Below are 16,374 nucleotides of genomic sequence, written 5' to 3' on the forward strand. Positions count from 1 at the left end.
GGTGTACATGGGAAAGTGTCTATGAATCATTAACCTTAAAAAATAGGGCATTATGGTTTGTGTAGCCATCGGGGGATGTAGGTAGAAAGTTCCTACTTTTTTGGGCTTTATTGCTTGGTTACAATTTCAAATAGCTTTTTACAGCCCAAATTGAAATACTCATCTAACATGGGAGTTACTTTTACCTTTTTCTCGTAAAAACCAAACCCCTTCAAATTGACCAATTCGGACCGAAAAAAACACCATTTTTCCTCACATCTGGTTACCTAAACAACAACAAAAATAAACAGTGTTTTTGCAGTTTTTAAGAATCATAGGTTGAGAAAAGAAACTCTTGATTGCTATGTTTCATTCATTAATATTCATATTTGGCTTTCTCAACTCTATAATTTACTTGCTTAAAAGAAACACGCTAATTGACATGTGCTAAAGATATTGCAACAAAATATGGACTAAGAAATACTTATGAATATAATATCAAGGACCGGTTGTAGGGTGAGGGAGCAGGTGTGGAAAATCACATTTTCTTATCAACTTTATGTTAAATCATAACTTTTTGTGTGTAAAACATACCCCGAGTAACTTTTTTTTTGAAAGGATACCTCAAATAACTATTGTAGAGAATCAATTTTTCTCAAGTTAATAGTCTTAATTGACTGCATTATAAAATCGATTACAAAGGATTAAAAGTTTGAAACTAATAGAGCAATGACTATACAATTTCTCATCAATAATTTAATTTTTCCACGGTAAATAAAATGAGAAACTTCTCACTAAGAAGTATTTTATTTTTTTGCTAAGCCAGGAGATTGGACAAACATCAAGGAGAAGCAACGACATCTCAACTAAGTTGGCATCTCGAAGAACCCTCATCCTACGCCGCCAATCTAGGTGAAAATTTTTATTAAAAAAAGGGGAAAAAGTACAAGAGGGGGGGACTAGGCCAAAACCCTCAAAAGAAAAGCAAAAACAAACAGAAACAAATAAAACAGTTGAGTACGGTAACCTAAAACGAGGAATCCCACTCCGGTCCAAAAAGAAGTCAGTATGCAGAGGTTGAGGCAACACAGAGAACCAAATCGTGCCATGGACCGAATGACCCATATTAGCTAACAAATCGGCGCAACAGTTTCCTTCCCTAAAGATGTGAGAAGAAATAACTTGAATCTCGTGGTTACAAGCATTGTGCCATCAGTTTCGGAGTGTGGCTAGTAACGACCGGTTTCTGAAAACCAACAAAGTACTCGTCGAATCACTCTCTAACCAAATGTTTTTTCCATTTGTTTTGAGCGGCATACTTGATAGCTTTAGTCATGAGAAGGTGCTGCTAGATACGGGGCACATTCAGCAGTTGGTGAAAGATTGGGCTGAAACAGAAGTCAATGAAAAGGGAACAACAAATAAGCTTGAACCACGACGTCGTAACAAACCAGCATGGACCCGCGACTTTATCATGACAACGCTTAAGTGAAGAATTACGTTACAAGTTAACAACAAAAAGATTAGCACAATAGTTACTATCCATTATTATTAGGAAGAGTAGTTTATTTTCATTCGTTACAATAGGGAAGTTAGTTTATTTTCGTTCGTTACAATAGGGAAGTTAGTTCCATACTTTGTGTATAAATAACTCCTTTGAGACTTTGGAAGGTATTGAGAATTATTTAGTGAAAGAGATTTGGAGTTTGGCACTGACTCGAAGAGTGCAATTTGTTTTATCGTATCAACTGGTGCTTTCATTGAATTCATCATGCGTAACGAAGATATTGCTGAAGCACTTCGTGCCATGGAAGCAAGCTTCAAACAACACTCCGACAACCAACTAGCTCGCTTTACCGCCTCCCTCGAACAATACATGACATCCACCGACGCACGCCTCATCGAATTATCCGAAATTCGACAACACGGGAACCCACCACCACCAGCCGACATCACCGCTGTCATGAAGACACTCCGCCTGAACGTTCCTCGTTTCGACGGCAAAGGAGTCGAAGATTGGATTCACAAAATCAACAAACTGTTTAACCTGCACCAGTTAGCAACAGAATCACGCCTCACCATGGTTTCGTTCCATCTAGACGGTGAAGCATCCTCATGGTTTCAATGGATGGAAAAAAGTGGTGCGATCAACAGCTGGGAGGATTTTCTCAGAGAAGTTCAGAAACGTTTTGGACCCTCCGTATATGAAGATCCACTAGGACGTATTGCTAAACTAATCCAGCTCGATACAGTGGCTCGATTCCGATCTGAATTCGAAGAATTGATGACACGTACCACAGGTGTTGACGATGATATGCTGCGCAATTTCTTTGTGTGGGGATTGAAACCGGAGATCCGCCGCGAACTACTTCTCTCCCCTCCGGCAAATTTAGCGGACGCCATGGCTCGTGCACAACTATATGAGGACAGAAACGAAGACCTTCGTGGACGAGTTCACCGCGAAAACCATCGCTTACCTGAACAGCCCCAACGACCACCATATAAGGTCTCGGAAGGTAAGGCGTTAATTCCGGCAAACAGCAATCATGCCCCTTTACAATCAGTTACAGCAGGGAAATCACAACTACCCGTGAAGTGGCTGTCACCAGAGGAATGGCGTGAAAAGCGTGACAAAGGACTCTGCTTCAGCTGTGATGAAAAATTTCATTATAATCACCGCTGCAAAAATAGAATGATGGTGATGTGCGGTCATGAAGAGGAACAAGAAAGCAACGCAACACAAAATCTGTCAGATAATATCGAAGAGGAAGAATTAGAGGTAAGCTTGAATACTTTCTCTAATTCTGTTAATCCGCACATTTTTTGCACCTCAGCTAAGGTGGAAAATAAAGTGTTAGAAGTTCTGATTGATATGGGAAGCAATAATAATTTTATTCGAGAGGCATGGGTTGATAAGCTGGGTCTGTCTTGGGTGGAAGCTAAGCGCTTCAAAGTTTACATGGGCAATCAACAATACCTATTATGTAACAAGAAGTGTACTGATGTGAGGTTAGAGCTCCAAGGTCATGTGTTTATTGTAGATTTATATCTCCTTCCAACATTAAGGTTTGACATAGAACTGGACATGCAATGGCTGAGAAATTTGGGTCCCTGTATTCATGATCATAATGCTTTAACAATGGAATTTCAATGGGAGGGAAGGGATGTTAAGCTTGCTGGAAATACTGAGATGGCCACCACTAAGCAGGAGACGGTTACACATTCTATGTCTCAGATTGATGAAAGAGATGTTAGTTGCATCAACATGATGTTATTTGTACCATTTGAAGATTTCTCTGACCTTGAGGACAAAGGATCAGCTACTGACAAGTTTTACCCATTGTCAGAAGCAAGTATTGTCAACCGGCCTTTATTGCACCCAATAGCCATCTTGGTTGGTCGCATTTGCAAGCAAGAAGGTCGTACTCACAAACAAGTTTTGGTACAGTGCTCTCACAGCCAACCAGAGGATGCTACTTGGGAGGATTTATCATCATTTGTCGAGCTTTATGGCATCCCTGACCTTGAGGACAAGGTCAATTTCAAGAAGGGCAGTAGTGATAGCTTTAGTCATGAGGAGGTGCTGCTAGATACGGGGCACATTCAGCAGTTGGTGAAAGATTGGGCTGAAACAGAAGTCAATGAAAAGGGAACAACAAATAAGCTTGAACCACGACGTCGTAACAAACCAGCATGGACCCGCGACTTTATCATGACAACGCTTAAGTGAATACAAGTTAACAACAAAAAGATTAGCACAATAGTTACTATCCATTATTATTAGGAAGAGTAGTTTATTTTCGTTCGTTACAATAGGGAAGTTAGTTTATTTTCGTTCGTTACAATAGGGAAGTTAGTTTCATACTTTGTGTATAAATAACTCCTTTGAGACTTTGGAAGGTATTGAGAATTATTTAGTGAAAGAGATTTGGAGTTTGACACTGACTCGAAGAGTGCAATTTGTTTTATTGTATCAATACTCCATGGCAAGGATAAAAGCATGAACTTTAGCATTGAAAACAATATATAAACTAATGTTACAAGCAAAGGCGCCTAGGAAGGTGCCAAGATGATCACGAAACAATCCCCCACAGGCGGCAAAGGTACCAATCACTTAACCATCTATGTTTACCTTTAACCAAGGTGTCGAAGGAGCCTTCCAACAAACCAACAAAATATCTCTAACACGACGATTATGCGGAGATATCGAGAAAACATCAAGAAGCGATACATTTACCACCTGAAAATTTACCACTCAAACTGATAGAGGTATGAACACACACTTGCACTGCATGCAAAGAAATCGTGAGCAAAGTGAACCTCATGGTGTTCTAAGCCAACCAGATTTGATGAAGCGTTTGCATCACCGCAGCCAAATAAATATCGCGAGCTTGGGAAGAACAATTTGGTGGAATAGAGTGGAGCAGGGACTGAAAAGAAGCAAGGTTAAAAACACATTTAAGATACCACCCAACCAAAGCCACAAGTCCCTTGCGAATGAGTAGCGAAGAAACAAATGATCGGTAGATTCATCCGTACACAAACAAAAGTTGGAGACAGAAAGAATGATACAACCATGGAGGTGAAGATTTTCGTCCATGGGCATTTTCTCATGCATGATGCGCCATAAAATAAAAGAATGGGAAGAGGAATGCAAGTCTTCCAAATCAATGTAGCCCTAGGAATAACAACAGTAACCAGCCTCAAGAAAACAAAAGCATGTTTTGCAGATAACTTACCATCGGAAGAATAAGACCAAATAAGAGAGTCGGGTAAGGAAGTAGTCGGCAAGACAACGGATTGAAGGCGCTTTGCCACCCTGGGAGCAGCCGTCACTTCTGCGCGTAAATTCCAATCCCCATCCACAATAACATCAGCTACATAGGATATAAAAAAACATTTTAGCATTTGAGTATATATTATTTCTATTTGAAAATTCTGCATGACGTTATTTGGTCAATTGATCAACCAAGTTAAGTCTTGTGCAATATATTGAAATCCTCAAGTTTATTTATAATTTTATTTTTCATTTTGCAAGGTTAAAGAAGTATGAGGATCTTACAGCAACTAATTTTGATTTGATGGATTATATTGTAACATGCCTTCTTGCATATCGTAGCCATGGCAACTTCACAAGAATTTGGTGTTGGATTGGGGAAGTGTACAGAATGAAGGTTGTTTGTAACCGGCTAATGATTATGAATAATTCTTAATGGTGCATTAATGAAATACGAGAAAGCATTTTAGTTTATTTGATTTGAAGTAACAACAATTACACATGAGATTTTAACATGGACGGATCAAAAAATTTAGATGACAGGGGTGGAAAGATAAGAATAAGTATTATTTTTATTCATAAAAAATCAATCAACGATATAATTTATGTTAAAAAAATTGTGTTAGAGTGTGTATTACTAGTTACAGGTATAATTTCATATTAGTTCATTATAAAATTGTATATAACTTCTCTTGTTTGGGTAAAGTTTTTCATTTTTCTTCTTTCAAATAGCCTAGCAGCATGAACCACACAAATTAAATATAAAAAAGTGGAAAATCAACTGTTTAAACCCACAACCCAACACATCCACCATATCGTCAACCACTTTCACCTCATTTTTAAAAATGATTTCATTCCTAGTTGTCAAATCACCCAAATTATTGCATGCTAGACTAGCCGAACATTGATATAAATTTTCATACTCCCCCCCTCTACATTCCAACACTCCCAATGGACACACAAGTTAGAAGGAATAATGAAATTAAAGTCAAACCACTTCATTATCTCTCCGAGAATAATGTTCGCCACTTCGCAATAAAGGAAACATAATTTTATTATTTTAAATTTATTTTTATTGAAAATAAAAAAAATAAGATAAACATGTTCATCATCTTTTTTCTTTGAATCTTCGTCATCTTCATTAAATCAAAAAAATTCTACTCATATATACCTCAAAATGTCATGAATCTATGTTATATTTATCTTAAATCTTCTTCTAAACACAAAAATCAAAACCCTCAAATTCTCAATAAATCTTTAAATCCTTCAATATTCCACAATTGTTGCTTACCACCAACCCTTTGATTATGTTATTTTATTATTGTTGTTAATATTAATTTTCTATTGTAGCTACCTCTAACCACCGACCCTTCGATCTTCCATGCTTCTTGGACGTAACTCCTGATTTTGTGTTTTCCAATTGTGCATTGTTCTATTGACATCAAAAAACCTTCGCCGTTATTTTTTCCTCTTTTTGCTCTCCATGATGTCGTGTTTTTCGATTATTGTTGTCGTTGTTCCTTATTTAATGTTTTAGCAACTAGTTTAAAGTTTCAAGAGTTCTTTGACTTTTGATTTATGAGAATTTAAAGTTTCAACAACTAGCTTATTGTGGTTTTGATCTGTGTGTTTGAAAGAAGATTTTAGGTAAACATAACATTAAGTTTTTGTTTTAATTTAAAGTTTTCGCATGAATTTTATGCATCAAACAACCAAGATGCACTAACTATTTTCTATTAAGGAAAGTTCTAACAAGTGCCTTTAGGACACTTAATAAGAAGTCTAGAATATAATACATTGAAACATCAAAAAACAATTTTTTAATTTTATGTTATGTTATAACCTCAATCACTAACTATCTTGTATATTCATATCTCTTGTTTATACCGTTACGGAGTACTATAAATCTTGCTTATAACTCATTAAGATGATCTCTAAAATTGCCCTATATTTCAAAAAATTATTTAAATTTTAAATTATCAATATTGAACATTTTTCAACAATATGGATGTGACAATGAATAAAATCATTTTGAATATTTGAACCTAATATGATTAATATTCTCAACATTCTATCTTGTTCATGCAAAATATTTGAACCTGATATGATTAATATTCCCAACATTCTATCTTGTTTAGGCAACATTTTAGTTATATAAAGTTAGTTATGAAGTTCTTGTTATGAGTAGCAAGAAGAACATATCTCTAAAATTTTCCGTTTAGTAGTGTTTTCGTTCTTTACCTTTTCTATGAGTTTTTCTGTATTCACCTCAAAAACTCGTCAAAAATACGAATCAAGAATTGCGTAAATCGGATCTAATGTATGCAAGATACTCTTTGTTTTCTCAAACCTAATATCTCATAGGTATCATGCTTCCATTAGGGTTTTATTCTTATTTGATAAGCTTATAAATATGGTTGCAACTTGGTTGGTATATGAGGTTACATGTACTTTGGTTTGTATGGTTTGGGTGTTGGGTTGTTCGTTAGTCGCAAGACCAACGAGGAAGAAGACACAGTGAAGAGAGCAATAGCAAGGGAAATATTAGTATATTATAAAGAAATGATATTTGTACAATCACTTTATTACAACTTTTTGACAATTTTCTTTCTTATACTCACATTATATTCTTATTATCTCTTTTCCTTTTTTCTATCTTGTTTTAGACCAATGAAAAGAGAGAAAATGAAAATTATCACAAATGGTTGTACATATATCACTACTCTATTTTATAAGGGAGAATTCATTTTCTTGATTTCAGTGCTGCATCGTCAATTCTCGCAACAAAGCTTCATGAAGAATACAAAATCGCAATTAAACAAAACTCTAATTTATGTTTTACAGTATTTGTTTTGTTCAGTTGCATGATCCTTCTACTACTATTTCTGACGTCGGCAAGACATGTGAATGACTTCATAAGTTCAATGTTTATTATATTGGTGTTTAACATGTCCATACAATGTAGACTAAGATTATAAGCATGTAATGTACAAGATAATGAAAAGTTAACAACATCCAGAGACATAAAATTGGGATAAAGATGAAGAAAAAAAAATGAATTTAATATCCAGAAATAATAATAATAATTATAATAATAAGTTAACAACAATAATAATCGTACACGATAAAAAAAAATTTAGGATATAAAACTTGTTGGGTGTTTTGGTTGAAAAATGATGAAAAATAGTGTTATTGGGATTATTTGTAGTTTTTTAGGTTAAAAATTCAGTTAAATGAGGAAAATATATAACTGTTTTAATCAATAGATCGAAGAGTGGAATAGAGAGATACATATGTAAGGTTTCAAAAATAGACAAGAAATTACTTGATAATAACATGAGAAGAGCAAAAATATGATAAGTGATAAGTCTAAATTTGTCCCAAAGATAAGATTTAACTCCTCCAAGTTATGCAATTGTTTATTATTTTCAGCTGGAGCCAAGTCAAGTCAGCAACAACCAAAGTGGTTTCAGTCATCTGTCTGATGTACAATAAAGGGTGTAGATATGCGGCAATGCGTAAATATGTTTAAGACAACTTAACCGGCACTTAAAATGTTTGATGGTTAACAATAATTATATGTATATTAAACAATTGTGTTTTGTGTTAAATATACTTATATACTTATGATGAAATACCGTGTATATGTATCTTACAACTACATCAATTATCTAAATTTGTTTAAGGACTTATTTCAAAAAAAATTATCTTACAAATATGATTGTGTTTTTCCACATCCGAACACATATTTTACAAATTTGATTTTTGTAATCTTAAATACTACTAATATAATAAATTCAAGTGGTTAAAAATTTGTCTCGAGGGAAGTTTGACTTATTTCAAGTTGTATTAACCCAAAACGTAAACATTTTCATATTTATATGTAGAAACAATTTGTCCCGAAACAAGATTTAACTCCTCCAAGTTATGCAATTGTTTATTATTTTCAGTTGGAGTCAAGTCAAGCCAGTTACCACCAAAGTGGTTTCTGATTTCTGTCACTTGTCTAATGTACAATAAATGGTAGATATGCGGCATTATGTAAAGATGTTTTTAAGACAACTTGAACGATGCTTAAAATGTTTGATGGTTAACAATATGTATATGTATACTAGACAATTTTGTTTTGTGTTAAATATACTTATATACTTATGATGAAATACCGTGTATATGTATCTTACAACTACACCAATCATCTAAAAAAAATTAAGGAGTTATATCAAAAAAAATTATCTTACAAATATGATTGTGTTTTTCCATATTCGAACATGTGTCTTACAAATTTGGATTTTGTAATCTTAAATACAACTATTATAATAAATTCAAGTGGTTAAAAATTTGTCTGAAAGGAAGTTTAACATATTTCAAGCTGTATTAACTCGAAACTTATGTAGAATGTAAACATTTATTAAGATTTATATGTAGAACCAATAAAAACAATTTGTCTCAGAGAGAAGATTTAACTCCTTCAAGTTACGCAATTGTTTATTATTTTCTGCTGAAGTCAAGTCAAGTCAGTAACCACCAAAGTGGTTTCCGTCACCTGCCTATAATAAAGGGTAGATATGCGACAATACGTAAGGATGCTTTTAAGACAACTGAACCGATGCTTTTAAGCCAACAATTGTTTATTATTTTCTGCTGAAGTCAAGTAAAGTCAGTAACCACCAAAGTGGTTTCTGTCACCTGCCTACAATAAAGGGTAGGTATGCTGCAATACGTAAAGATGCTTTTAAGACAACTGAACCTACAATAAAGGGTAGTATGTAAAGATGCTTTTAAGACAACTGAACCTACAATAAAGGGTAGTAAAGATGCTTTTAAGACAACTGAACCTACAATGTAAAGATGCTTTTAAAACAACTGAACCTACAATAAAGGGTAGTATTACTACCCTTTATTGTAGGTTCAGTTGTCTTAAAAGCATCTTTACATATTGCAGCATACCTACCCTTTATTGTAGGCAGGTGACAGAAAACACTTTGGTGGTTACTGACTTTACTTGACTTCAGCAGAAAATAATAAACAATTGTGTAACTTAAAGTTACTGGCTTAAAAGCATCGGTTCAGTTGTCTTAAAAGCATCCTTACATATTGCCGCATATCTACCTTTTATTGTAGGCAGGTGACGGAAACCACTTTGGTGGTTACTGGCTTGACTTGACTTCAGCAGAAAATAATAAACAATTGCGTAACTTGAAGAAGTTAAATCTTCTCTCTGAAACAAATTGTTTTTATATATAAATCTTAATAAATGTTTACATTCTACATAAGTTTTAGGTTAATACACTTTGAAATATGTTAAACTTCCTTTCAGACAAAATTTAACCACTTGAATTTATTATATTAGTTGTATTTAAGATTACAAAAACCAAATTTATAAAACACGTGTTCGAATATGGGAAAACGCAATCATATTTGTAAGATAATTTTTTGATAGTTAACAATAAGTATATGTATACTAGACAATTTTGTTTTGTGTTAAATATACTTATGATGAAATACCGCGTATATGTATCTTACAACTACACCAATTATCTAAATTTGTTTAAGGAGTTATTTTAAAAAAAAAAATTATCTTACAATATTATTGTGTTTTTCCATATCCGAACACATGTTTTACAAATTTGGTTTTTGTAATCTAAAATGGTACTAATATAATAAATTCAAGTGGTTAAAAATTTGTGTCAAATAAAGTTTGACATATTTCAAGTTGTATTAACCCAACACATATATAGAATATATACATTTATTCATATTTATATGTAGAACCAATAAAAACAATTTGTCCCAAAGACAATATTTAACTTTTACAAGTTATGCAATTGTTTATTATTTTCATCTTGAGTCAAGTCAAGTCAGTAACCATCAAAGTGGTTTCTGTCACCTGACTGACGGACAATAAAGGGTAGATATGCGGCAATACGTAAAGATGTTTTTAGGACAAGTGAACCGATACTTAAAATGTTTGATGATTAACAATAAATATATGTATACTAGACAATTTTGTTTTGTGTTAAATATACTTGTGATGAAATACCGCGTATATGTATTTTACAACTACACCAATTATCTAAATTTTTTAAGGAGTTATTTTAAAAAAAAAATTATCTTACAAATATGATTGTGTTTTTCCATATCCGAACACATGTTTTACAAATTTGGTGTTTGTAATCTTAAATACTACTAATATAATAAATTCAAGTGGTTAAAAATTTGTCTCAAAGGAAGTTTGACATATTTCAAGCTGTATTACCAAAAACATATATAAAATATAAACATTTATTCATATTTATACGTAGAACCAATAAAAACAAGAACTGAAAGCTAAATTCCAATCAACTTTGAAGGAGAAAAGATGACTATTTATAATTACATTATGTTGAGATAATTGGATTAAATCTATTATTCATACCACGAGTGTCAATTATTATATGTATATACATTTATTTGTTGTTTTGAGGAAGAGGTTATATGATTATAATTATAAATTATGATTATTTTTGTATATATACAACACAACTAACATATGTTTCATAAGTTATAATTGATTTTAATGGTCTACCTGGATTTTTTAGTCATAATTCTGAATAAGAAATTATTCATTGTTTGCATCTTACCAACTTTTAAACAAACTTTGTATTAATAACAAATACATAAATCAATAATAATTTTGAAATTTGGAGAAAAGAAAATGAGTTGTTTTCTAACACGCACCCGGAAAAAACACAATGTGAAGAAACAAAAAAGACAATAAAATATCTTGCAACTCATTATAGTACTACATGTTAGAAATTAAAATACAAATTTCAAAGAGCTAGAAAAAGGTAAAAAGATATACCTTGAAATTTAAGGCAAACATGATTTATAAATTATCGTTTATCTTGTTGGCCCACTTGAACATTTTAGTTAAGTTTGTCACTTCTTGCTTTTTACTTCCACTGAAGATATCATCCTATTGACTTGAAATATTTATTGAATTTTTCGAGGCATAAATCCGGACAAAATTCAACATTTTTTATTGGTCAATTTTTAAGAAAATATTTAGAATAAAATTGTTTGTATTAGAATTAGTAACATAATTAAATTATGATGAGATTAATTATACCATTGTAATATTTAACGTGCAAAATATGAAGTGTTGTGTTACGTCGACACAGAAATTTGACATGAAATTTCAACCACAAATTAAATTAGATGATTAACTTAGTTTAAATATGTGACTAATGATATCAAGTAGATGATTAATGAATTTAACAAATTGTCGCAACTCATTTGTCAAAAAGACAAATCATCACAACTCATTATTGAATATAATTAACCATGTGATTTTGGGGCATCATTAACCAAAATTTTTAGGTGTTATATTATTTTATATATATATATATATATACACACACACACACACACACACACACACACACACACATACATACATTGATAGACTTTTCCCTTGTAATGTGCAAATTTCAAAACCTAATCCCTTTGTTTTTAACAATTATTTTCCATTATTGTTGAGAATGAACTAATCTACCCAGTTACAATGAAATCGAAATTGGGTGCGCAAAAAAAAAAAACACAAACATGGAGAAATATGTTACTGTTTGAGAAAGAAGAGAGCGGAAACTTTAATCGAAAAAATAAAAGAATAGAGAAAGTCAGTACTGAAAATTTATGTGAGTTACACGTGTGTGTAAATGAGAAAAAGAGGTTGAACGTGGGAAAATATGATCTGAAATGTTAGCCTAAATTCAAATATAAATCCAAAGGCTACACATCTAAAAAAATATATCATCTCCTTCCTCAAACCCATAAATCCCCCTTAAGCAAGGAGTAAAAATCTCATACCATCTTTTAATTCCATTGTGGTTTTTTACATGTTTTTTCTTCTTATTCTTACTATTATTTCTTTTCAATTAAAAAAATAATATTTTTTTTGAGTAAAGTTGAAAAAATATTTTAAAAGTTATCCTAGTAGTATAAATTAGTTGGGTGGATTCTAGGGTGAGGGTTCAACTAGATCCCTCACCGGTGTGCCACTTTATTTGACCATTGGATTAAACAAGACCATATAAACTTATTATTTGTGACCACATTGGATCTAATATTTTCTCTTCACAACCAGTTCTTTCTCTTGCCCAAACAAATCTCATTTCACCGACACTGAATTGAAAAACTGGACAGAAATTACAAACTAACATCAAATAAAAGACGTTAAGCCAAATTTTAAGAAAGAAAAAAATTGAAGAATGAAAAGAGGGATTTTGATAGTTACTCTGTCGATGAATTCAAGTAGAAATATGTTTTCAAATGATTATTTATATGAATTAGGAATAACATAAAGAAAAAAAAAATCAATTGTAGGAATTAGGCTATTCTTTCTTCTTCTTTTTTTGGGGTATTAGTCCCATATGCTTTGTGCTTATCAAATTGATAACTTCAACCCGTAACAACGCAACCAACAATCAAGAAGAAATATTGTTGAGAGAACATCGGTCAAAAATACCCTTGTTTTTTTTTGAGAGAACATCGGTGAGGGACTTAGGTCAGTTGAACCCTCACCCTAAAATCCACCTAAATTAGTTTTTTTTTTTTTAGCAACCACCTAAATTAGTTTAATTATTCAAATACATTATTATTACATTCTATTTGTGTGCGTGTGAGATCCAGTACTTCTCATTGTCAGAAGAACACTCTTTCTCTAAAACCCTAAACCCCCAAAACCTCTCAACACATTCTCTTCGCGCGCAATGCGTAAACCCTAATCGCGATTCCAACCAAAATGGAGAAGACGAAGAAGAACATGGCGTTGATTTTGCTGATTTTTGCGATTACTGCGTTTGTTGAACGCGTTGCTGCTTCTTCACCACCGCATGCTTCTTCTGGTCCTCACATAGCTGATGTTAATCTTCTTTTACCGCCGAAAATGACTTTTCCTGTTCAATATCGACTTCAAGGAAGTGACGGTTGCTTCAAATGGTTCATTTCTATTTCTATTTCAATATTTTGTTTTCTCGTAGTTCATGAAGAATTTCTAGATAGATTCAGTGTTATTTCGTTTTGAATGCAATGAAGTATGAATCACGCGACACTAACACGTAGACACCGGTGTAGTTTGAGACGATTGAGACTCTATTTGGTAAAACATAATGGATAGCTGATAAGCTAGTTCGGATGGGCTTACAACAGATAAGCTAGCGGATTAAGTGTATAGTGTTTGGTAGATTTAACTGTTGAACTATCCGATGAATAATAAATAACATGATATTTTTACTTCATATTGAATTTTCTTAGAATTAGATATAAAGGGTAAAAATTGAGAAGAAAATGATAAGCTATAAGATCAAATGCTACTTGAAGTGGTTTATAAAAAAACACTATAAGCTAGTAAAAAAAGTTGTAAGACCGTGAGAACACTGAACAGGTCTATTTTAGTCATATGAGCTTATAAGCTACTCCATCCGTTCCTTTTTAAGTGTCACTTTTGTAGAAAAATTTTGTTTCTATTTAACTGTCACTTTCAAAGTTCAATGCATTGTTAAATGTTGTTTTACCAATATTACCCTTAGTTATTTATTACATAGAGAGAAATAATTGAAACAAGATATTAAATGAATGATGTTATTATTGGAAAAAGATAATTTATTGTATCAAAAGTAGTAACATTTATTGAGTTTACTGGTTTGTGTAAAATGTCAAAAAGTGACAATTAAAAAGGAACGGAGGTAGTATAAGTTATTTGCTATAGGTTCAAATATCTGTCTTGCCAAACAAAGTCTGAATGTAGGCACATGTGTGATTGTGAAGTTAGACACGAGACACCTTGAATATGAAGTTTCGATGTTATACAGTGCATGAATGATACAAGTCTATGTATAGTTGGTTTTTTTATTCACTAGTAAAATGAAAGCATGGGGAAGTTTAAATGTGTGTTTGTGTAAGTGTATTACTAAAAATGGTCTCCGAATGAACTTGATTTTGTTGTAACATTTTTCTTATGACACATAGACATTACTAATTTGAGTAAATTGAAGTGATTGAAAGTTGGCACATGTGATTGTCTTGTCCGACACCAAACACCTTCAATTAAGTGTTATTGATACATAGTGCATGAATGATACAAGTCTATCTGTATAGTTATTTTTTTTTTCCACTTATTAAAATGAAAGCACGAGGACGTTTAAATGTGTGTTTGAGTAAGTATCTTACTAAAAATGGTTTATGAATGAAGTTCATTTTGTTTTAAATTTTTTATTTGATTAAAATTAAAATTGAGTTTGCAGTTTTTTTATTCTGTTGTAAAACTGGATATAAATTTTTCCACCTAATGCACAAGTATATTTATCACTCTTTGGTTATACTGAGATTTAGAGACAAAATCGGTTTTAATTCTAAGAAACTAAAACCGTCCTATTACATTCAATAGTGTTTTCTTGGATCAAACTTGATTTTAAAGGTTGTAGATTGCTTTTTTAAGCATGCTAGCTGTACATTGTTTATCATATCATGAGCAATTAATTACTTTCGGTGGTGGGTCACTTGTGATTTTTGAATTATGAGAGCTGTATAATGTTTGTAAATATAGAAAAAAGAGGGATTTGGATATTGAGTTTCTAAGTGGTGCTCATTGATTTGATTTGGCCATGAATTGTAATTCATTGTTATTGAATTCATCTTGATGATTATGCGATTATTTATTTATTCATTCATTTGGTGACATATTGTTAGGTCATGGGATCATCATGATATTCTGTCTGTTTTGCCTGAGTATAATTCAAGCAACAAGTGCTCAACTAGTGCGAGGCTGCGATCGATTGCCCCTTACAGTGGTCGGAAGGAGACTGCTGTTTATGCTACAGATGTGAAGACTGGAATTGTGATTCGTTGCAAGGTCTTCATTGACAACATATCCAGAATCCAGATATTTCATAATTCTATTAAGCTTGATTTAGATGGGCTTGCTACGTTGCATGTTCGTGCCTTCGACAATGAAGGTATTCTTCAAGTGCATATATTGGGAGTTTTGTACATAATATTGTGGCTCTTAAGTCATTCTATACCTGTTTGATATGATTGGTTTTAATATTCTGCTGTATTAACCGTATAAAATTCTATTGCAAATATAATCTTTTTGTCATATTTTCTCTTGAAACCGTTCACATGACGAGATAAGGTGTGAGAAAACTTGCATCTTTAATAAACAAAAGACAACATCATTTTATAAGACCGGCATGAGAAATGGCGTGGGGCTTATTTTACTGTCTTTCAAGTTTACCAGACATAACTTGGGAAATCAACTATTCAACATTGGTTCTTGCTTAACATTTTTTTTACCAATTTTAAGTTTATCCTACTTTCCTCACTGAGTCTAGGTCAGACAGGAAATATTTATTAAATTTCTCTGTTGTGCTGCAGAAAATGTGTTTTCCTCATTAGCTGGCTTACAGTTTATGTGGAGCCTTATGCCCGAAGCCAATGGACTACCCTATCGGCTTGTTAATGTTCCTATTAAGGATTCTCCCCTCAGTGACTGTGGGGGACTCTGTGGTGACTTAGACATACAAATAAAACTTGAAGATGATGTAAGTCTGTTACTGTCTGATTTGAATGTGTTATCA

General features: G+C 32.7%; 1 protein-coding gene across 2 annotated transcripts in view; it reads left to right on the plus strand.

Moving 5' to 3' along the window:
• Nucleotides 1-13,490: 13,490 nt before the first annotated feature.
• Nucleotides 13,491-16,374, plus strand: part of EMB3012 (embryo defective 3012) — a 29,658-nt gene continuing 26,774 nt past the window's right edge. For both annotated transcript variants that reach the window (XM_085718235.1, XM_085718236.1), the window contains exons 1-3: nucleotides 13,491-13,735; nucleotides 15,485-15,750; nucleotides 16,172-16,338. In XM_085718235.1, coding sequence (XP_085574361.1) covers nucleotides 13,539-13,735; nucleotides 15,485-15,750; nucleotides 16,172-16,338 — 630 coding nt within the window. In that variant the 5' untranslated portion in view covers nucleotides 13,491-13,538. The remainder of the gene's footprint in view (nucleotides 13,736-15,484; nucleotides 15,751-16,171; nucleotides 16,339-16,374) is intronic.

Source organism: Medicago sativa, chromosome 6, assembly GCF_051527215.1.
Source record: "Medicago sativa cultivar Bolivia chromosome 6, Bolivia_mono, whole genome shotgun sequence".
Taxonomy (NCBI): domain Eukaryota; kingdom Viridiplantae; phylum Streptophyta; class Magnoliopsida; order Fabales; family Fabaceae; genus Medicago; species Medicago sativa.